Source organism: Lichenostomus cassidix, chromosome 5, assembly GCF_008360975.1.
Source record: "Lichenostomus cassidix isolate B80296 chromosome 5, HeHo_3.0, whole genome shotgun sequence".
Classification (NCBI taxonomy): Eukaryota; Metazoa; Chordata; class Aves; order Passeriformes; family Meliphagidae; genus Lichenostomus; species Lichenostomus cassidix.
The window spans coordinates 59,094,826-59,117,984 of record NC_139486.1 but is presented as its reverse complement, the minus strand read 5'-3'; the positions used below and the strand labels follow the sequence as shown (position 1 = coordinate 59,117,984).

Here is a 23,159-nt window from a genome sequence, read left to right as displayed (position 1 = left end):
GGCCATGGTGACATTGCTCTGTGCCCTGTGGCTTCGTGCTGGAGCTGCTGCTCTCAAACCCAAAAGGTTTTGGCTCTTTGTGCAGGTGGGGATTGGTAAAATGGGGATAAACTGTGTCCATCTTCTGTGGTCAAGCATTTGACCATGAGAGGAAGGAGATGGAACATCCAGCATTGATGTTTGCTCCTGATGCACCCACTTTCCTCATGGGTTATCCTGTGTCCCTGCCCAGGGCAGGGGCTTGGAATGAGATGAACTTTAAGGTCCCTTCCATCCCCAGCCATTCCAGGATTCTCTGGCCAGTGCAGATGACTGCAGCTGAGCCTCCTGCAGCCATTTTGAAGCATAATTCTTCATCTTCATCATCTTCATCTTCATCATCTTCATATTCATCTTCATCATCTTCATATTCATCTTCATCATCTTCATCTGCTCCAATTACAACTACAGTGGGACCATTTCCTTCTTTTATGGGTAAAAAAAAAGAATTTTTTCTCCTTGCTCTCATAAACATGATTGTGACTCTCTTTGATGCCTGTTTCTGACTGTCTGGGTTTTCAGATATCAGGATATCCCATCATGTAAAAATAAATTGCAGCAGACAAGTTCCTGATGTGTTTTGCGTTCTTCCCAATGGGCCATTGCAGCACTTCTTCAGATCCTGAGCTGTGTCCCAATCCTGGAATCTCCATTTCTTGCACCAGTTCTTTTTAATTCCCTTTTTAATACCAAGAGACAAATTATATATTTCAAGAGATTAATTTATATATTTTAAGATTAGATATATTTTCAGGAAAAAATTAAATACAAGTTTTCTTTATACAGATAAAGAGATGTATATATAAAGATGCTTTTACATATAAATCTGCATATATATATAATTACATCTATACAAAGAAGTGGGACATAAAACCTCATGCTTCCATTGAACTACCTGAAAGTAGTGGCGTTTATTTACCAGTGCAAGTCTCTTCCTTATGGAGCTGCTTCCAAAGTCATTAATTTCCAAGGGAAATTTCCTGTGTACCACCACAGAGTGGGCAGTGACCAAACTCAAGGCCCAAGCATGCTCAGGGAGCAGAGAGCCATCATCTGGCATCTCCCATGGTTTCTGGTGGAATTTCCCACCACTGCTCTCTATCTTGTCATTTGGATCCTATTTTGGTTTTATTATTGAATTGGTTTTGCTTAGTTTTGGGTAATTGTGTGGTTTCCCCTCTAAAATAAATCATGAGGCACAGAGGAAGGAAGGAAGGAAGAACAAATGGTGGGATCTACAGTGAAGCTGAGGCCAGAAGCTAACAGGAGAGACAGAAATGCTGACCAGGAGCAAATATGGGGGAGAAGCATTTACAGCATCCCAGAATTATTTTGGTGGGAAAAGCCCTCTAAGATCATGGAGTCCAGCTGCTAAGCCAACAGTAACCCATGTCTGAGCTCAGCCTGTAGTTGGGAATTTCATCTCAGGGGTAAGAGCTGAGAGCCTCTTGCAGAGCCTAAAGGGGCTCCAGGAGAGCTGCAGAGGGACTCTGGACAAGGGTCTGGAGTGACAGGATGAGGGGGAATAGCTTCACACTGTCAGAGCATTTAGATTGGGTATGGAGAAGAAATTTTTCCCTATTGTGAGGCTGGGGAGGCCCAGGCACAGGTTGCCCAGAGAATCTGTGGCTGTCCCTGGATCCCTGCAAGAGTTCCAGGCCAGGTTGGACAAGGCTTGGAGCAGCCTGGGATAGTGGGAAGCATCCCTGCCCTTGGAAGTGGGTTGGAATGGGATGAGCTTGAAGGTCCCTCAACACAGTCACAATCCCAACACACTGACCCTGCAGCTCTTTGTCTCCTGGATGTGGCAAACAAAGCAGCTGGAGAAGTTCACTTTGTCTTTAACAAGGAAGAAAGTTTCTCCATGGTTTCCCCTTGCTAATTAGTCTCTCGTGGCTCATTAAGAAGAATGACTGAAGTTGTTTAAAAGCCCTCTGAGAAGCTTCCTTGATGATTTGGAAACTTTCCTGGCAAAGCCCAGAAGATCTTGTTAAGCTTATGATTCCTTGAAGGGTGGTTGGTCTCCCAGGATCACTTCTTGCTCTGGGAATGGAAACAGCATCACTTGTGGTGGAAATAGGTGTGAGCACCTGGATGGTGGCACCTGGAGCTCAGGGCCCACTTGGTGGAGATCTGGAGCTCACACCTGCTGGTGGGCTTTCTTAATTCTTCCTTTCAACCTGACAATCTTAAACTGAAGGAGAGTGGACTTGCATTGCATAGCGGGGGGAAATTCCTCCCTGTGAAGGTGGTGAGGCACAGGTTTCCCAGAGAAGCTGTGGCTTCCCCATCCCTGGAAGTGTTGTAGGCCATGCTGGACAGGGCTTGGAGCAACCTGGTCTAGTGGAAGGTGTTCCTGCCCATGGCAGGGGGTTGGAATGGGATGAGCTTTAAATTCCCTTCCCACCCAACTTTGATATCAAAAGTCTCTCTCTTGCCAAGCCCTTTGTCATTTAATTACATTTATTCCAACTCTTTTAATCCAGTCCAGATCCACCTTTCCCAGGTAGTAGCCCCCAGCCCTAAAACATCTCTTCTCGTGCCGTTTGTTTCCAGAACTGATAGACACTGGTCACCATCCATTTACTTTTCAAAAGGAATTTAATTCCCACATGACTCCTCAGAACATGACATCTTCACAACACAGTAACAAAGGGAAAATATTCCAGTTTCCACCTTTCCCTGCCACAGCCAAAGCCTGTCCCTCTGTGCAGTCAGAACTCATCCCACCCCACAAAGGTGTCAACAGGTGGGGGACAAGGTGGAGAAGAGGAGGAAGAGATGGACATCTCTGCTGAGCTTATCCTGACCACCCAAATGGTGAAAGGAAGTTGCAGGATTGCACTCAGTTTGCCCTTAAACCCAACACATAGCCTTTGGAATTCATTAGGATGGGCATGAATTGGGAGTTTTTTCCAGGCCAGGAAAAGATGAAGGATTGCTGGTCTCTCCCCAGGGCTGTGGCCATTCCTGTGCCTTCTTTAATGAGCCATGATTTGGAGAACTGTTGGGTTTGCGTTTTTCAGGGACTTTTCCATACCCAAACAGCTCTCAGCTATCCATAGATCAGGGGCTGAGGATTCTTTCACCTATGGAAACTAGACATGTGCTTAAATTTGGGGTGAAATACATCTGTTAGGTTTTCAAGGTATGTTTTGGCACTTGAACACTTGCATTCCCCTTGATATTCCAAGGTGTATCTTGAGATCCCAAGTCCCATCAGCTTTGATCCTTCTAAGCCAGAACAAAAATGCACTTTTTAAGCCTTTTATCTTGTTTTTTTACCAATCAAATGTTAAAATACTCTTGCTCTTCCCAAATGCTCCCTTCCACCCCAGCAGCTCTGCTCTAATAAATAACTCACAGGTAACAACAAGGAATTTTATTGGAGTTTAGGGATAAGGACAATAGTCTTGCAAGAAAAATACACATTCATCAGTGCAAAATAAGTTACAAATCAATAAAATTGTGATCTGTGCATCCTATGAGAAAGAGAAGAATAATTGGAGTAATGCTCCAGAACCATTCTGAGTAATTTCTTCTGACAGCCTCGTGGCTGGAAAGGGAATTCAATTCAAGTTTGAGGCTCCCACTCTTGTTTCCTTCCAAGGAAGATGTGACTGTGAGGTTTATTTCTTCAGGATAAATATTGTAATTGAGTTTTGTGAGGAACTGTGGAAGAGCCTATATAAAATTGTGAGGATCAGGGACATATCCAATTATTTTAATGGATCATCTCTTACTTTAGATGAATGGTTTGCTTCCACAAAGGCACAGAGTGGCAGGACAGTGGGGAAAGGTTTTAAGCTGAGAGTAGGGTTAGATGGGATACTGGGAAGAAATTCTTCCCTAAGGGAATGGTGAGGCACTGGCACAGGTTGTCCAGAGAAGCTGTGGCTGCCCCTGGATCCCTGGAAGAGTTCCAGGCTGGGTGGGATGGGGTTTGGATCAGCCTGGCCTAGTGGAAGGTGTCCCTGCCCATGGTGTGCTGGACCAGATGATCTTTCAGGTCCCTTCCAACCCAAAGCATTCCAGGATTCCCTGATTCCCTGAGCTGCACTTCTTTGATGCCAGCAGCAGTTTACCATCCTCCTCCTGCACTTCCCCAGTGCTGCCTTCACCTCCCTGTTCCTCAGGCTGTAGATGAAAGGGTTGAGCATGGGGCTGAGCACTGTGTAGAAGACAGAGGCCACCTTACCCTGGCTGCCATGCCGGGACGCCGGCTGCAGGTACACGAAGAGCAGCGTCCCGTAGAACACCAACACAGACACCAGGTGGGAGGTGCAGGTGTGGAAGGCTCTGGCCCTGCTGGGCACCGAGTGCATCCCCAGGATGGCATGGAGGACGTGGCCGTAGGAGAGCAGGATGACCACACCGGTGCCCAGCCCATTGGCCATGACCAGGGCAAAGATGGTGACCTCACTGCCGTGGGTGTTGGAGCAGGCCAGCCTCAGCACAGGGCCGGCATCACAGAAGAAGTGGTCGACCCGGCAGGGCCCACAGAAGGAGCCCCCAAAGGTGCAGCTGGTGTAGATGAGGGCGCTGAGGGAGGCCACGAGGTAGGACCAGGCCACCAGCTGCCAGCAGGCGCGGGGGGACGCGGCCATGGCGTAAAGCAGGGGGTGGCAGATGGCCACGTGCCGGTCGTAGGCCATGGTGGCCAGGAGGTGACACTCGGCCGTGGCAAAGAGAGCAAAGAGGTGGAATTGTGTCACACAGCCCGCCCAGGAAATGGTTTTATTCCCAAACAACAGGCCCGTGAGCATTTTGGGGGAGATGACGGTGGAATAGCAGATGTCAGCCAGGGACAAATGAGTGAGGAAGAAGTACATGGGGGTGTGGAGGCTGCGAGAGACCCAAACCAAGAGCATCAGCCCGATGTTCCCCACCAAAGTGATGATGTAAATCAGCAGAAAGAGCCCAAAAAGAGGGGCCTGAGCCCAGGGAGCATCTGTAATTCCCAGGAGGATGAATGTGAGCTGCGTATGGTTTCCTCCCATGGCTGGGTGTTACCTACTGAGACAAAGAGAACAAATGCATCAAAATGGTAAACCTCAGAGTTTCTCTTTTGGGCAATATTTAGCTGCAATCAGTCACTGCTTTAATTGTCACTGGTTGGTATATTCCATAGGTTTTCCAAAAATAAATTCTAGACTTTTTTACTTACCAGTTGAGGTGCTTAGAAAAGAACACGTATCTTAAAGCAACACGAATGGCAAATTTGCTTCTTTGTGCATAAAAGATGCATAAAAGTTTGGATTTATTCCATAAAAGAATCAGATATTTATTCCCTTTTGGTTTGAAAGAAATTTGTTTCAGAAGTTACCTTGGAGGAGCCTCATCAGAGATCACATAAACCTGGAGCAGAAGAAAGTCCTAATCCAAGTGAAATCCCACATTACATCACATTAAGAACATTTTCCCTTGGCTTTTAATTATTAATGCAGTCTATCAAACTGTTATATATCATTCACACTGGGTAAAATTCACATTGGTAAATTCATGTTTTATACCTTTCTGAGCTCCAGCAGGCTGAAACATCCAAAAACCATGGGAATGAAGATAAAACACTGAAATGGGAATGAATATTAAAATAATCCAATTCCAAAGGCTGATTTAACAACTGTATTCTGCTGACAATTCTTTATAACTAAATAAGACTCACCCTTAATACTTCCATAAATCCATTTATGTTGCTTCAGCTGCCTAAGAAAAAGAAAAGCCAAGCTGCATAAGCCATTACTCCCATTTATTATAAAAACTCCTACTTTTGCAAGGCTGTTTTCTGACAGAGACCCAAAAAAAGGGGATGGGAGGACATGAAGAAGGAAGTCAACTTCTTTCTTTTGGATTTACCGCTCCTCCTGTGCCCTCGCTGTGGTGATTGGAGCCAAGGGTTTATCCCAAATGCAGCAGAGAACATCCAGGCTGATGTGGAGAGAGATGTGCTCCTTCCCTGACTCCAACAGCTGAGCCTGTGGGTGGCAGGGCTGTAAATATGTTCCCTCTGCCCTCCTGGGATAAAACCCTCGGTCTTCCTCATGGCAGAGCAGATAAACAAAGAAAATAGCAAACAAAAAGGGATAGCATGGAATTCTGAAACCCATTGTGCTCCAGGGATCTCAAATCTTTCATGTGCAGGAGCCACCAGGACACATGGCAGCAGCGATGACCAGCTGGTCAGAGAGTCCCCAAGTGTCACACAAAGCATCTCTGGCCCCAGCTCTGGAGCTGCTGATGTCCCTCTGTGGACACCTAACAGCCCAGTTTTCCTTCAAGGATGGGATTATCCACACTGAAGTGCCTGCAGCCCGGATGTCCTACCTGAGCAAGTGGCTCTGGACACTTGGAGGCAATGATTAATTGTCTCAGAGTGAACTAATCTGCATTAATCACCCCATCTGGGGGCTCCATCCACACCCTTGACCCACAAACTCTATTGAAGCTCAGCCCAAGGAGTTTGTTCCCCTCAGGACTTATACTGGAGAAGTCCTGGTTGTCAGTTTCACAACATGTGCACATCCCTGCATTCCTTTTATCTGCACCATGCCTTGATCAGGGACCCAAGTCAGACCCAGGACTGAGTTGGCTTTCAGATGTTTCAGTGTCCTGGAGCTCAGAAAAGAGTATAAAACATGAATTTATTCTTCTGAACTTTATCCAGTGTGAGTGATAAATAATTTAACGGTTTGATAAACTGGATTAATAATTAAAATGAATAACTGATAAATAAAACCATATAGAATTTAGGTCAACCTTGGACCTGCCTCATCATCACCTGCTCACTTGGTGGCCTGGAGTATTGGCTGAGAGAACATCAGGAGACTTGGAATAAATCTGGTTGTTATTTATAAAGCAAGCTGGAAGGTGGAAAAATAAGGTTTTGGAGGAAGTTGGTGGTAATTTGGTGCAATACAGTCCTGGAGAGAGATAGAGTAGGTCTGATGTGGAGGAGAAATGGTCATGAAAGCAAAAATTGCCACTTTTCTGGGAACATGCACAAAGGGAGAGGAAGGATTTAGTGATAAACAGTTCAAAGGTTTATATTTAATTACTTGATAATTATTTTGCTTTTTTTACAAGTTGTTTTGCCTTCTTGGTTCTTTTCCAAGTATCAAAGGTTTCTTTTGGAAATAACTGGATTTCCTGGGTTCATTTATTACTTTGAGAAAAGAGGGGTTGTTTGAAGTTTTGGCTGGAAGAATTGGTAATATAGCAGGAACTAATGGGACTCAGGGGTGAAATGTTGGCACAGAAACTCACCAAATTCCAATGCTGATGTTAAAATATCATTGTTTTCAGAGCTACACCCAACCAAAACATCAGTACCAGCTGGATGATTTTTAATGCCCCTTCCAACCCAAACCATTCCAGGATTCTATGTGGCCCTGTGTGGTCTCCTTTGGACATGGAACATCCTCTTCCAGGCTGCCTGGAGTGTCTTGATCCCTCTAATTCCACCTAAGATATCAGAGGATGTGCTTCACATTACTGCTAACTGATAGATAAATCCCATCTTTGGATCAAAACTGTGTTTTGTGGGCATCTGAGCTATTCCTGGGAATACCTGGAGCAGAATAAGAAGGTTTAATGGACTCTGGATTGTGTGCTGACAGGTGGGTCAGACCTGTGCAGGCCTGCTGGTGCCAAGGCAGGAGTAGCCTGGAAGCCTTTTGGGTTCATTCATTACCTGGAGGCTTGGAGCAGCCCTCACCTCCTGTAATCCCAGCTGGCTGCTCCAGGGATCCATCCAGAGCTCATTAGGACAGCCTAAACTGCTGGCAATGGACACCTGGAGCAAACTCAGCCACTGACCCTGAAGTAAAGTTACATTCACTTTAAAAATTAAATAATAATTCTATTAAAGGTTATTTTGCTGTTGGAGAGGTTCTTCAAGAAACCTTCAATGATCCCAATGCTCCTCTGGTGAGGTAAGAATTGGATTTTTGTCTTTAATCCTGTAAAGATTTAATGGGTTTATTCTGATTTGTCATGTTACCAGGGACAGGGAATTCTGTCTGCTCTTTTTTCCTCTTCCTCATGGCAGAACTCTCATCCATACCTAATTTTCAGCTGGAAACGAGGTGGGATTCAAAGAGATTTAGGAGGGAAAAGAAACTTCAGTAACATGTGGATGTTAGTGCACACGTTTAACTCAAGAATATTTTGCATTTTATATCTAAAAGTATTGTATAATATACATTTAATGTTGGCTTTTAATATCTAGATATAATTTTGGATCAGAAAGAACATCTAGGAGATCTCTGGCCTTAGGAAGGCAAGTTATACATTTATATCCGTAGGTATTTATGGATATGGGGCTTGGAGCAACCTGGCCAAGTAGCAGCTTTCCATACCCAGGGCAGGGGATGGAAGAGAATGATCCTTAAGGTCCCTCCCATCCCAAACTATTCCAGGATTCCATGAAAGGTGTCAGGATTCCCTGTATAAAGGTTATGTGGGTTTAACAAATGAGACATTCTAGAATTCTGTGATTTCTGGGCTGAATCAGAGAGGCATCTCCCTTGAAAAGCCTTTTTAGGAAAGATGGAAATACAACATTCTAAATGGATTAATTTGCAGTTTTGAGGCAGTTTGGAGATAATGAGATATCACCCAAAAGCCAAGTCAAAGAATTAATTAAAACATAGCTCCATATTTGAAACCAGGATACATTTGCAGGTTCAATTGAACAAACCACCTTTGCCCTGTCCTTTTTCCACCCCCAATTTCTGCCTTTCAAAGCCTTCAAACAAAGCTCTAATTAGTTTTCCACTTTAGGCCCATGGTGGTTTGTTAAAAACAAAGTCAGAAATATTATCAGTGGAGTTTGCATCTAGAGATTTGCACTAAGGCAGTGAGGAGAAGGGACTGACAAATAACAAATCAAGACAAGGAAAAATCCTGAACAACCTGGAATAAAACAATGGAGGGTGATAATTACTCTAAACTTCTTTATTTTAGGCTAGAAATAACTCCTGAAAGAAATTTCAGCTCCCTCATTTCTCCATATTTTGGATGGAAACTTGTTAGTGGTGAGGATGACAAATCAACCTGTTTTGTGGATGTCTTTTCCTTGTCCAAAGTTGCATTTAATCTCCTTCTGAATGGAATTAATTCTTGTTTTTACACGAACAACTTCTTTTTGCTCCATCTGTGCAGCACGGCTCTCTGTAGTCAATCCCAAGGGATGTAAAAGAGCCATGAAAGTCCTTTTGAGGTACAAAATGGAGCACTGGAAGAGGGAAAAGAACAAAGATATTGATCAGGATTTCCTGTACATCTCTACCATCTATTGGACATTGCTGGGAATATCATCTCCTTTTCATTTTAGATAAAAAGTCATTTCTCCTGATTTTCCAGTAAGCCTTGGGAAGAGAAGTGTCTTGTTCTTGCTCAGGAAACTGAGAAATAGGCAAGGAATAAAACAGCAGCATCATGTGGCTGATCCCACCTGGACATTTTATTTTCCAAGAATCAGCTCCTGAGCCTGTTGGAAATATTGGATGTTTGAAGTTCTCCTAACATGTGGAAATGATGCTTTGAACTGCACTTAATTTTTGTCTTAGGGTAATTTTCAATGGATGCTTCAGGTGCTCTGAATTCATCAGGTGGGGTTAGATGGGATAGTGGGAAGAAATCCTTCCCTGTGAGGGTGGAGAGGCCCTGGCAGAGATTTCCAGAGAAGCTGTGGCTTCCCCTGGATCCCTGGAAATGTCCAAGGCCAGGTTGAACAGGACTTGGAGCAACCTGGGATAGTGGAAGACGTTCCTGTCCATGGCAGGAGGATGGAATGGGATGATCCATAAGGCTCCTTTCAACCCAAACCATTCCCTAACACAGATATCACCATCAACGTCCTTTGGGGATATTTTTAGCATGTATTAAACAATTAAAGCCAACATTTTTGAGCTGTTATTTTTCAAATAACACTTTCTGCTGTCGTTAATTTAATAATCATCCTATCCTGACTTGGCACTGGAGGATCCTGGGACTCCTCAGGGCTTGGCTGCCCCTCACTTGCTCTGACAGCTCCCTGAAGGGGAAGATGTTATTCCCTGACTTGTTTTATCCCTGGCTCTGTGAATCCTCCACAGAGCAAAGCTCTGCAAACACTGGTGTTACATGGGAGAAGCCCTGGGGTATCTCTCCAGCTGCAGCTGGGAGCAGCTGGAATTATAAACACCACTCCAACCATACCTGGGAGCAAAGAGGAGCAAAGCACTGCCTTCAGGTAGGTTTAGATGGAATACTGGGAATGAATCCTTCTCAGTGAGGGTGGTGAGGCACTGGCACAGGCTGCTCAGAGAAGCTGTGGCTGCCCCATCCCTGGAAGTGTTTAGGGCCAGGTTGGATGGAATGATCTTGGTGAGTCCCAGGGCAGCTTGTCAGAAGCTCTTCTACTGCTTTGCCCAAAGATCTTACGGAATTTGAGTAGGAAAGTGGGTGCCAGAATGGAGATCCTCACCACACAAGGATGAATATTCCATTAGTTCTTCCACACCAACCACCAGCTCTCAGCAGGGATAGAACATAGTCCATGAGTTTTAACCGAATTTATTTCCATTCCAGGTCTCTGATCAACCACACAAAATGAAGGTGGTTGGGTAAGGAAAAGTGAGACTGAATTTTAGTTAAGGAAGAAATTGAAGTCAATTCTCTGACAGCAGCAGTTGGATGCTTCCTCTGGGGGGAAATTCAGCCCCAAATATTTGGTTTTCCTGATTTTTAACACCTCTGGCTCTGCCTCATGGGTGATGAAAAGCAGCTCTAAATGCTTGTTAATAACTCCAGGAGACCACAGAATACCTGAAAGGACACATCAGGTTCTGGGGGTGAAACTCAACCCTTCAGCCCAGGCTCATCCAACAATGAGGATTTCCAGGTTTGGATCCATTTGTCAGGAGCCAGCAGTGCCTACTCTTGCTTTACTCCCTGGTGTAACTCCAACAAGCCATGGTTATCCAGGTGAAGAACCCATGTTTATTTATTCTGTCTGTTGTAGAATGGGATTTTAGGAGCTGCTGATCTCTCACTGGTGAGCAGCAAGATGGACCCTGAATTTATGTTTTACCTCCAAATTAAGCATCACATCTAAAGCAAAGTGAGGTAAGACAAATCCCAGCTCTTATTCCTACAGGGAAAAATATACTAAGGAAAAGCCCATTTTCCAATGCCTCCACCTAGAAAATCTCATCCTGAGACATGGGGAGCAGGTGTTTATTCTTCAAGTGCTCAGGTTGAATAGGGAATAATCAAAAGATTGGAAATAATTCTATTTTCCCAGCAATTATCAGGAAAATCATGGAATTTCATGTGTGAGCGTATGAAAGCTTTTAGGAAAAGCCTTTCCTTCTTTAATTTAGTAAAAAATGGGGAAATATTGTGATAATAGCTGCAAGTTCCCCACACCCCTTTCTTAACGACTGTACTTGTCACCTATTGTCCTGCCTTCCCTACTCCACGTAGTCCTAGCCACACCCCCAATTTTCCCTATTGGTTCCTATACCCTAACCCCACGTGGCCCTGGCCACTCCCTCGGGTTTCCCCTATTGGTTCCTGTACCCTAACTCCGCCCCTGTACCTTCCCTGTACCCAGAGGTCACTGGGGCTGTGTGCTGTCCCTGCCCCTCTCTGTTTCCCTATAAAACCCCTTACCCTCCGCCATCTTGCTGTCTATGCTCCACGCGTGTCTATGCACCACATGTGCTGAGCATGTGAGGCCTTCGCCCTCGAGGCATCTCTGCCTCGGGGAGGTCGTTGGCCTCTGCTGCACCATGCGAATAAACATCTTCCATGGACACAACGCATAGACCCTCCTCGCCTCCTTTATCACCGCCGGTTGTGGAAGCAGACGGACCAGAGCTAGCCTTATGGCTCCCTGGCCGGTGAGAGCGCAGTGTCCAGCCCTGGGACAGAGGGTTTGGAGCACTGAGGCGCTGAACCGGGCTGGGTAGAGAAGCTCTAGGGTAAAGTCTGCTGTAACATCCTTTAAACCGCAACATGAGCGGATTGAGAAGAACTAGGAGGAAGCCTTGCAATTTATTTATGATTTATTCTGGTAGGGTATTTCCTTCCTTAATGGCTTAAATATCCACCTGGTTCCAAATATGTTGGCTGAATGGGCATAGTGGTGCCAGGAACTTGTGTTTTTTCTTTTTCAAGCAGAATTTACCTTTTATTGACCGAAGGTTTTGTAACTGCTTGACAAAAATTGACATTCTTAACATTATGGATGGATTTATGCGTATTAAACATTTCAAGCTAAAGACATAAAGCAGCCAAACTGGATGTATAAAATGTTCAATATGGGTAGAGAAAATGAGACATTTGCATCTGAATTTATTCTCCTGGGCTTCACAGACCTGCAGGTGATTTTTTTGTCCTGTTCCTTGCCATCTATGTGGTCACTCTCATGGGAAATCTGGCAGTCATTGCCTTGATCCAGATCAATCGGTGCCTCCACACCCCCATGTACTTCTTCCTGAGCCACTTGTCCCTCCTGGACATCTGCTACTCCTCTACCATCATCCCCCGGACCCTGAGGGATTTTTTGGCGGAGAAGAAGGTGATTTCCTTTGCGAGTTGTGTCACCCAGCTCTTCTCCTTCGCCACCTGGGCCAGCACCGAGTGCCACGTGCTGGCCACCATGGCCTACAACCGCTATCTGCAGGCTCTGCTGTACTCCATGCTCATGTCCCAGGGGATTAGCGCCTGGATGCTGGCTGGGGCCTCCCTGGCTGGAGTGATCAGCTCCACCCTCCACACGGTTTCCATATTCCATGCCCTGTTCTGCCACTCCCGTGCCATTGACCACTTTTTCTGCGATGGGCTCATGCTGCTGGCCCTGTCCTGCTCCGACAGCCATGCCAGTGAGGCCGTGGTGGCTGCCGTGGTGGGGTTCAATGTGCTGAGAACCATGGCCTTCATCCTGGTGTCCTACTCGTCCATCAGCAGCGCCGTCCTGTGGGTCCACTAGGCAGCTGGGTGGCACAAGGCCTTCTCCACCTGTGCCTCCCACCTGGCCTGTGTCACTCTGTACTATGGCAGCGCCATCCTCACCTACCTGCGGCCCAACTCCAGCCACTCCTTGGAGCAGGACAAGGTCACCTCCCTGGTGTGTTCTGTCACTGTCCCCATGCTGAACCCATTTGTCTACAGCCTCAGGAATGCAGACTTGAGGAACGCCATGAGGAAAGCAAAAAGTAGGATCCTCACCTCCTGGTCCATCCATGGCTCCCGGTTGGCTGAAAGGAGAGGACAACCCCGCTGTGGTGAGGGGTGTTAGATTTTGGACTCTCAGGAAGAGGGGCTGGAAATCAGACCCTCAGGAGTCCAGGGTCACAGTCTGGATTCATCTTCCAAGCCACTGGGGCCATGATTTCCCTGCAGCAGTACCACAGGGAAGGCATGAGACATCTCCTGGCATTGCCCAGAGTGCAGGACCAGAGGGGGCATGTGGCAGAGCAGAGCCGGAGTGGGAGACGAGGCACCATCCTCAAGGACATTGCCTGTGCCAGCGGAACAGGAGTTGGGGGTACTCCAGTCCTGTGAGGTCTTCTCCTCTCCTGATTTTCCCCCCGTTTTGGGGCTAATATCCATGTGGAAAGGTCTTTATGGAAGCACCGAGGTGCTGGCCAGGGCACTTGGACTGAGATTGTGCCTTCTCTTGGGGGGAGGAAAAGGGAAGTGGGGAGTCTGGGGCATGATGGTGCCAATGTCTGTGGTGGGGGAGCAGGTGAGTGGAAGATGAGGGGGGTCAGGTGGGGTCCCCCCACAAAGAGAGATTACTCCCCAGAAATGCCCGAAAATTCATGAAGGGCTTGTGTGTAAAATACTGAAAACTGTAAAGAATCTCCCTTTTATATACATTGAGAAATAATATTAATTTCTGTATCAATTGATTTCAAAATAAACCCCTGTAACTGTCTGTGTTATTGACAGGATTTAAGACTATAAGGCATTCTGATTACAGATCAGAAGGAAGCAGGGCAGGTGTGGGGAGCCCGGGGAGCAGTGGGGCTGGCTGGGGGCACTGGGGGAGGCTGCTTCGGGCTTGGGGTGACTGGGAATGGGGACAGCCCCAGCGGCCCGGGAGCTGCAGGCACCGGAGCTGCCTCGGCACAGCGGGGCTGGGGACGTCGCTCTGGGGAGGATTCTGTAGGGGACAAAACAAACGCTTTGGGGGTAAAATCGGAGGTAATCTGCAGGGGAGGCAATGAGCATTCTGAGGCAAAAATGAGGCAATCACTAATGGAGGTAGGTAGTAATGGAGGTTACCCGGTAGGTAATCTATAATCATGGATTATAAAAACCATGTGTGAAATCAAAGCTGTTCCAGTAGCATTCCTTCCCATTGCTCCCCAGGTGTTTTCCTTATTTTCTGATTTTCAGAAAGGAACGCAGTTTGGGATGACTTTGGAGAGTTGTCAGTTTTCCTTAACTGTGCAGAGATGTCAGGATCTGGAGGGCACTCCCGTTTCCCTGAAGAAAGGTGCCCTGGGGAATGTACTGAAGTGGGATTTGGCTCCTGTAGAGCCTCCCAGGATGAGCTGTGGTGGGTTTGGATCCTGTGCCAGTCCTTGCATCACCCTCATTCCTCAGAGCTCCTGAGGTCACTCCCTGTACCTGCCCAGCTCTGTCAGATCCAATGATCCTTCCAGGTGTTTCATCTCCTGCTCCCATTGAAAGTGCAGTTTTGTTTGGTGTTTTATATCCCCCCGCCAAGCAAATTGCATTCCCCCCAAAAATGTGCCACACCTTTTTTTATCCTTTATTTCTCAAATTTGTCCTTCTATTTATTTCTCTCCCTGCAACAATAATGGATGTCACAGAAATGACAATGGGAAAGGGGAATAAATGGAATGTGTCTGAAAATGCTGATTTTTGTCATTTGGGCATGAACTGGTCAGTGTTCAAAATGTTCAGGCCAGAGCAATATGAGCACAGGCACTGGGAGACCCAGGAACTGCTGAGTTCGGTCCAGGAACACCTTCCAGTGGGCCAGCTTGCTCCAAGCCCCATCCAGCCTAATCTGGGACACTTCAGTGTTATTATGTGTTTCATAAATATGAAATGATTATATTTGTCTTGATTTTCATTATGAAACTGTTCTGAGCTGGATTTTTGTCTCTGCTCTCTTCCCCATCACACTGGGGTGTGAGAGAGTGACTGCTGGTGACCAGCTGGGGTCCAGCCGTGGCCCTGGGGCACCTCTGACAAGAGGAAAAGTGTGAGCAAAACCTCAGCTCTGGGAATGAGGAGAGCACACTGCAGGCTGCTCAGGGAAATGGGAAGCAAGGTCTCCAGGAAAATGTTTTTGCACCTGCTGGGGTCCAACAGTGCTGCTCACTTTTGAAACGTCACCTCCTAAGGGCATAGGAGCAGGCAATTCCCAAATGTCAGAAGACATCCAGGCCAGGCAGAAGGCTGGCTTGCCTGAACAAACATCTTCTCTAGGAAAGAAGATGGAAAAGGAAGCTGTGTGCCCAGTGGAATCCAGGTCAGAAGAAGAATACAGAGATGCTGATTGCAAGCATAGGGAGCAATGTGATGTGGTGAAAGCTCACATTGAAAGCTGGAGATTAAGGTGGCTACAAATGTGTTGCACTATAAAAGAGTTGTCTTAAATATATTAATGACCAAAACATTGTAGCAATAATATCAGCTCCTTCCAGGGTGTGGAGGGTCACCTCACAAACAGGGACAGAGACACAGTACAGGTGTTTCATGCATTCTTTGCCTCTGTCTTCAACACTCACTCCACCCTTCCCAGAGAAAATCATGGATTAACCCATTGGACACTTCAGAGCCCAGAACAGTGCAAGCCCTGCTCAGCAACAACCAAAGCCTCCCTGTGCTATCCACCACATTCCCATTCTGAATCCAAACCCAGCTCTGTGCCACTTACTGAGTAGAAAGGAACCCTATCCCAGCCAATTCCAGACCAGTGCAAACACTCACACAGCTCTTGGGGAAAATCCTAATTTATTTAACACCTCCTGCTCCTCAGATCTGACCTGCCACCACATACACATTCCTCATGTTTGGTGGCCGTCTTGGGGCAGCTTCCCGGAGATGGAGGAACCTCCTGGGTCTCTTGGGGCTTGTCTCTGCCACCAAGCAAGGAGTGTTCCCAGTTGGCACAGCCGGCACAGCGTCCTGGGAGCCATGGGGTGACAGCTGGGGGCTCCAGGATACTTTCTGCTGCACCACTTGCTCCTCCTGAGAATGCTTCACAGGATCAGGCTGCGCTGCCATTTCTCCTTCGGGGCTTTCCCAGGCCACGTCAGTGCTGAGGAATGCGCCGGGGTGGTTGATGTCCTTGGCTCCAAGGGAGCTGGCAGAGCTGTCCATGGAGTAACTGCTGTCCTCAGGCCAGCAGGTCTCACTGAGCCTCAGGGAGGGAGGAAGGCTTTGATGACTGAGGCTCTCTGAGGGAATGGAGACTCCTTGAAGGTGCTGATTTTCCAAGGGCTGAAGGTTTTCATAAACGGGGAGGCTTTCAGACAGAGGGAGGCTCTCAGAGGGCTGGAAGCTGTCGGAGGGTGTGGAAGGTCTTGAAAGGTCGAGGCTCTCAGAGGGTTGCAGGCTCTCACAGATGGGGAGGCTCTCAGTGGGAAGAAGGCTCTCGGAATCAGGGAGGTTTTCAGAGGGAAGAAGGTTCTTGGAATCGGAGACACTCTCGAAGGGATGCAGGTTGTCGCAGACAGGGAAGTTCTCAGCAGGAAGAAGGTTCTCGGAGACGGGGAGGCTCTCAGAGGGAATAAGGTTCTCGATGACAGGGAGGTTCTCAGAGGGAACAAGGTTCTCGGAGATGGGGAGGCTCTCAGAGGAAGGCAGGCTGTAGGCAGGAGGGAGGCTCTCGGCAGGCTGGAAGCTTTCACAGAGAACAGAAGCTCTTGGAAGGTCAATTCCTTCAGAGCAACACATGTTCTCTGAGATAGGCAGCCTCTCAGAGGGAGAGAGCCCCTTGGAAGGAGGTAGGCTGCCAGATTGCTGGAAGCTTTCACAGAGAACGGAAGCTCTTGGAAGGTCAGTTCCTTCAGAGCAACACATGTTCTCTGCGATAGGCAGCCTCTCAGGGGGAGAGAGCCCCTTGGAAGGAGGGAGGCTCTCAGATTGCTGGATGCTGTCACAGAGAACGGAAGCTCTTGGAAGGTCAATTCCTTCAGAGCAATGCTTGTTCTCTGAGACAGAGAGGCTCTCAGCAGGAGAAAACCCCTTGGAAGGAGGGAGGTTCTCGGAGGGCTGGAGCTTCTCGCATGGCTGGAGGCTGTCAGAGGCAGTGGAGGCTCCCGGCAGGATGGCAGATCTCTGACAGCCTGATGTTCTCTTGTGGGTGAAGGATCTCCGATGGGTGGAAATCCTTGAAAGGGTGGGAGCTCTCCCAGGGATGCAGATCCTAGGTGTGAGCAGCCTCTTGAAGCGACGGAGGCTCTTGGAGGAGCTGCACGAGCCACAGCAGGGCAGGTGGCCTCGCTTCACCAGCTTCTCCAGTTGTGCCCACAACACCTTCCACATCCCAGAATAAAGCGGCTCACGTGTCCCATGGCATGCCCACAGCAACAGCATCATTTCCTGCAGCTGCTGGGCCACAGCCAGGCAGGGGCCACAGCTGCAGGGGCTGTGCAGGGGGCTGGTGGGAGCACGTGGCCGCTTGCCAGGGGTCACCCGAGGCCTGGAGCACCTGGGAGCCACACGGGCTCCTCGGCTCCTCCGTGAGCCTCTGGGCAGAACCCCAGCATGCTTACGATTCTTTGTGATACTTCCATGCTGCCTCCATGGCATCCAGTGGCCAATGGCCCACCAGATAGCCACAGCAGCCAGCAGCAGGAAAAGTGCAGACATGACGACACCGACGGCGCTCATGGCTCCAGGGCGTAGCATCGCGACTGCACTGGCAGCTGCGCCTGCTGGCCCCTCTTATATAGCTGAGGCACGGCTTTGTGACCTCACAGTGCCGTGGGCCAGCAGAGCCCTGTGACATCCCAGCCCTGCCTCACACCAGTCAGAATTTGCCTGTGAGATTTTGCATCCGCAATGAAACCCACAGTGAAAGCCCAGATGATAATCAATGAAAGAAAATATTCTGGACACAAGGAGAAGATGTTCTTCTTATGGAACATGAAGTGTGTATAAGGAACTTGCATATAATACGTAGCCAACTATATTTTTGCTTGTATGGCTAAATGTATTGTTGCCTGGATGGTCATTGTTTGTTTGACTGCCTTGTCATTGTTTGCTAGCAGCCAATCTTAATAAGCACGGTAACCGTGAAGAGGTATAAGAGCAGCAGCAGAGAATAATAAAAAACCTTTACTTCTTATGGCTCTGGATTACAAGTGTGTGTCTCATTATGTGTGTCTCAACAAAGCGACAGGTTTGTGAGAGCAGAGCAGAGAATGGACAAATCAGCTTCAGCAGGGTGACAGCTCCATCCTTATATGTACAGAATATAATAGAAATGTAACTCAGCAGTGAACCCAAAGCCTGTGGCAATAATTCATGGCAATAACTGCACTTTTTTCTCCTGAGGTTTCTGGCAAAGGTAGACCCAGAATGTCTTTGGGCCCAGGCAGAAGGAGAAGCAGCAAATGGAGTTGGGAGGGTTTCTCTGAGTTCCTGTGAGATCATGGTTTTCTTAAAAACTTCCAAATAAGTCTGAATAGGAAAACATGGTAACATTTTGCACATGAGGTTTTTGTGTCAAGAAACAAAATGATTTGATGAGAGATTTGTTGAAACCTAGAAATATGCTGATGTTAATACTTTTGATAGAAGCAAAGAATCTGCCATACACTTGTCAGAAGACTATGAAGGGTAAGTGAGGAGCTGAATGACACAAGCTGGAAAACATCTGGGCATGTGATTTGATTTCACAAGGTGTTACAGATTGCTGTCTCAATTGGCCACATGTAAGTAGAGCTGGATCAATATCCTTCAGTGGAAAGGGAAGGTTGTCTTGTGTTCCTAGCTTTACAGCAGCTTGAGTTTTGCCCAAGGAAGGCTATGCTGGTTTTGCTGCTGTGTTCAGCCACAATAGTGCTGTTTGGTAGCTCCTTGAAGAAGCAGCAGGAGCCTGGATTTCTGTCCCTTGGATTGTGTTGCTGTCCAAGACAAGGACTAAAGGTGAGTGCCAGAGCTCCAGGCACTGCCTTGGAAGTCAAGAGTTACTGGCATCTTATGTCCTGGTTCTGCTTAGGAGATTGCTCAGGTGTACACCTAATGGTTTTTTGATATCCTTTGACTTTCTGGGTGGAAGTAAAAGCGTCCTTCCTCTGCCTGCTTTCTGTAATTCCAGGATCAGTCATTACTCTGTTATGGCAGCTAATTATCCTCTGGAATGGGCAGAGGAAATGCTGCCTGAAGTGTGGTTCCACAGCAGATGTGAGCAAGCTTTCTGCAGAGGTTCAAACAGCTTGTGACTTACTGAAATACTGAGGCCTGAGCAACAGCCTTGAGCTGAACTTGAGCTCTGGGTGAACCTTCAAACTAGGTGGTGTATGTGTGTTCTCTCATTAATGAAATCCACAGGATCATTACTGCAAGGATCTCAGTATCTGCTCATTAACAAAACGTGTATTGACCTTTCTGTACTGAGAAGCTGGGCAAGGCCCTGAAATCAGCCCTGGGGCCTTGCTGGGAGGTCCATGGTCTAAGGCAACTCCCTGGGTTGCTCCCTGAGCCCTGGCCAGGCTTTGGGAGAAACCCAGGAGGAGGCTGAAGCCAGATGTTCCCACACTGGAAGCTGTGTGATCTGGTTTATTGCACGCTGTCCAAGCTGGACTCTGTCCCAGCACAGTTGGAAGCCTCTTTGCCTGCCAGTGGATTCATCTGCAGGAATTCCCAGTTCTGGCAGGGGCTCTCCAGTGCTTGGCTGTGACAAGGGCTTCCCCAGCTGCTGTGCAGCTCTGAAGGACAATGAAATATTAAGGTCGCTGGTGCTGTATCTTTGTAATCCCTGTAGGCAATCTTTGGTAGCAATGCTGAGGTGCACTGCTGAGCTTCTCCTTTGGTAATTCCTTGCTGCTTTGAGCTGTAGTAAATGACACTTAATTCCTGAAGTTGGTGTCTGTGGTTTTGGTGCTGACCCTACCCACTGGCAGAACAAAATTCATGTAGTCTGGCTCTATCAGAAAGAAAAGTCACTTTTCAAACCTAAATGTAAGGAATAGGTCCCGTTTAAAATTCCTGAATGGGATGAGCTTCCCTGTAGTTCACTGGCTCTCAAGTGGTCTAAGGTTGGAGGATCATGCAAGCAGTCAGGAAATTAGTTAAAAGAAGCTGAAGGCCTGGATGTATAAAATGAATCCAAAATTTGCATAATAGAAGGGGAAAAGAGCTAGGTTTGGGAAGACAAGGGTGGATTTTTCAAACAGTGTATCAGAAGCAGCACCAATAGAAGGAACAAGTGTTGTTGGAATGCTCCCACATGGGGTGACAGGTGTGTGATTTGCACAATCAAATGGTAATGTTACAGTTCCAGAATAACCTGCTTGCTGCTGAGTTGGACACAGCAGAGTGTAGCCAAAAATTCTGGAGTTGGGGTGGTGCAGTATGAGTGTAAGAAAAGAAGGGGATGAGTGGAGCAAAACCAAGTGAATACAAGGAGCAGGAGTACAGTGGGATCCTGATAAATGGGATAGAGATGTTTGGGATTCTATGGATTCTGAGGAGGTTGGTTCCCCAGATGGATTCACAGATGTGAGACTGCCATGGAGATGAAAAATGGAATTCGAGGCTGATGGACAGCAAGTGAGGAGGGATGTGATAGAGGATTATAGTCAGCATGAAGTAAATCACACAATGGAATTGTTTAAACAAAGACTGAGCAAGTCCCTGCTCCTTGGGTGGTGTGTTTGCACAACCAGGGAGCATCAGGGTAACCCTGGATTCAGGGGTCTCTTCAGGAGTTCTTAATCTTGAGCTCAGATTTGTTTGTGCAAGATGCATTTTGAATTAATGTTCACAACCCTGATTTGTCTGCTTGGGCTGCTCAGGGATGTGACACTGAATATCCTGCAGAAAATGATTGGGCAGGACCCAAAGGTCAGTAGTGTACTTTGTGAGATTGTATACAAGGAATAAAGGAGGAAGGGATGAAATTGGCTATTTGACAGGGAAGCATGCTTAGAAGAGAAATGGCCTGAAGTCGAGTCAGGGGAGGCTTAGGATGGATATTAGAAAAAGGTTTTTCCCCCAGATGGTGGTTGGGCACTGGAACAGGATCCCCAGGGCAGTGGGCACTGCACCAAGACTGGCAGAGCTCACAGGAGTGATTTGAACAATGCTCTTGGGCACATGGTGTGACTCTTGGTGATGGTGCTGTGTGGGGCTGAGAGATGGACTCTGTGATCCTTGTGAATCCCTTCCAACTCAGCATATTCTGTGATTCTCCTGGATTCTTGAAGCCAGTCTTCATAGAATCCTGGAATGGTTTGGTTTGGAAGAGACCTGAAAGCTCATCTTGTTCCACAGCCCTGCCATGGGCAGGGACACCTCCCAGTAGACCAGGTTTCTCCAGCCTGGCCTTGAACACTTCCAGAGATGGGACAGGTGAGCTGTGGTTTGAGTATAAGGAATTTAGAATGGGTAGAAAGGTGATTCATCATCTCTGGTGCCTGGAACTGCTGATGGCTACCAGCTCCCATGGGATTGTGCCCCACCAGTGAGGTCCCCCTCAGCTCCCTGGTGTTATAATGCCAAACATGGCATTTGTGGAGCTGAAAAATCTCCAAAAGTGCACAAAAATTGGACACAACAGGTGCAGTGTTGCTCTGTGGTTGCTGTGGGGAAACCCCAAAGCCCTCCAGCTCCTTCAAGGTGAGATCATCTCCTCTGGGCAATTGCCTTCAAATTCAGAATCTCAGAGAAGAGATAACAACCCACTTTGGGCTTTGTCACTCTCCTGGGGCTCCAAGAGGTCCCAGATCACCAAATTACATGGAATAACAAAGGTGTTTGCTGACAAAGGTATATTTTCAAACTCTCTTCTGGAGCTCCAGGAAGTTGCACCTAACATTCACCTCCAAGAGCATCAGGAGGAAAGCAGGGAGAGTGCAGAGATGTAGGAGAAGATCATCCTGGAGAACCATGAGCAAGGACAGTGCATGCTGAGCCACCCATCTCCTCTTGTTTTCTCTTGCCAAGAAGAAACACCTTCAGTTTTCATCTCATGTCCTACCTGGAGGCTCCTGGGCTCCAGTTCCTCATAGTTCTCCAGGCTTTGCACCAAATCCAGGTGATGCACAGCTGTGCACAGCACCAAATCCAGGTGTGGTGAGCACACCCCATTGGAATGCTTGCTCTGGAAACTTCTCCTCACTGACCACAAAAGGCTCCTGGACGAGGACTGGAATATTTCCTGTAAGGAACACTTGTGGATCTTACCACTGCTGATATAAGGCACATCTAAAAGGTGATTTTTAAAATATTTTCCCCAAGAAAATGCTTTCAGGAGGAGGTAGCTGAGCTTTGGGTGTTGCACATTTTCATTTGAGGGCTGCAGGAGCAGGGCAAAGAGCTGGGAGAATCTTTTAGAGCCAAAAGAGTGTGTCCATGAGGGAGGGGAGGCTTCATTAGTCAGGAAGTTTTGGATGCCCCTGGATGCCTGGAAGTGTTCAAGGCCAGGTTGGAGGGGGCTTGGAGCAACCTGGTCTAATGGAACGTGTCCCTGCACATGGAGTGGGGGTGGAATGAGATGGTCTTCAAGATCCCTTCCAACCCAAACACTTCTGGGATTCTATAGAAAAGACAGACAAAGCAGATGTTTGGCAGATGTCAACACAAGGATGAAGAATCAGTTCTGTGCTGTCTTTTACAGGTTTTATTGGGTTTCTCCATGTTACAGGTTGTGCTGGATGATCTCAAAGTCCCAGAGTGAGCACACACAGGGGATTAAAGGCAGCACCAAGGTAAAGCTACTCAGGGTTGTGTAACCAACAGCTTCTTCCTAACTGTGCCTTGACTTCTGCCCAGGTTTTCCTAATTGATCTGTACATAAACTCACACTTTAGATCCTGTAGGGTTGCCTTCAAGCAGATCCCACTGGAAAGAGGATTTTCCTCCTGGAAGAAATGTCCAGCAATGAGTTCACAGAGAGAACACACTTTGAAGGA

At 47.3% G+C, this 23,159-nt stretch overlaps 1 protein-coding gene and 1 pseudogene across 1 annotated transcript; one reads left to right on the top strand and one right to left on the bottom strand.

Annotated features, from left to right (window-relative positions):
- Nucleotides 1-2,070: 2,070 nt before the first annotated feature.
- LOC146436800 (olfactory receptor 5B21-like) lies at nucleotides 2,071-5,039 on the bottom strand. Its single transcript, XM_085063826.1, has 2 exons — nucleotides 4,125-5,039; nucleotides 2,071-2,082 (listed from the first exon to the last, which is right to left on the bottom strand). The coding sequence occupies exons 1-2, from the start codon at nucleotides 5,037-5,039 to the stop codon at nucleotides 2,071-2,073; spliced, it is 927 nt and encodes a 308-aa protein (XP_084919952.1).
- A 7,308-nt stretch (nucleotides 5,040-12,347) lies between these two features.
- Nucleotides 12,348-13,327, top strand: LOC146436799 (olfactory receptor 5F1-like; annotated as a pseudogene).
- The last annotated feature ends 9,832 nt before the right edge of the window (nucleotides 13,328-23,159 follow it).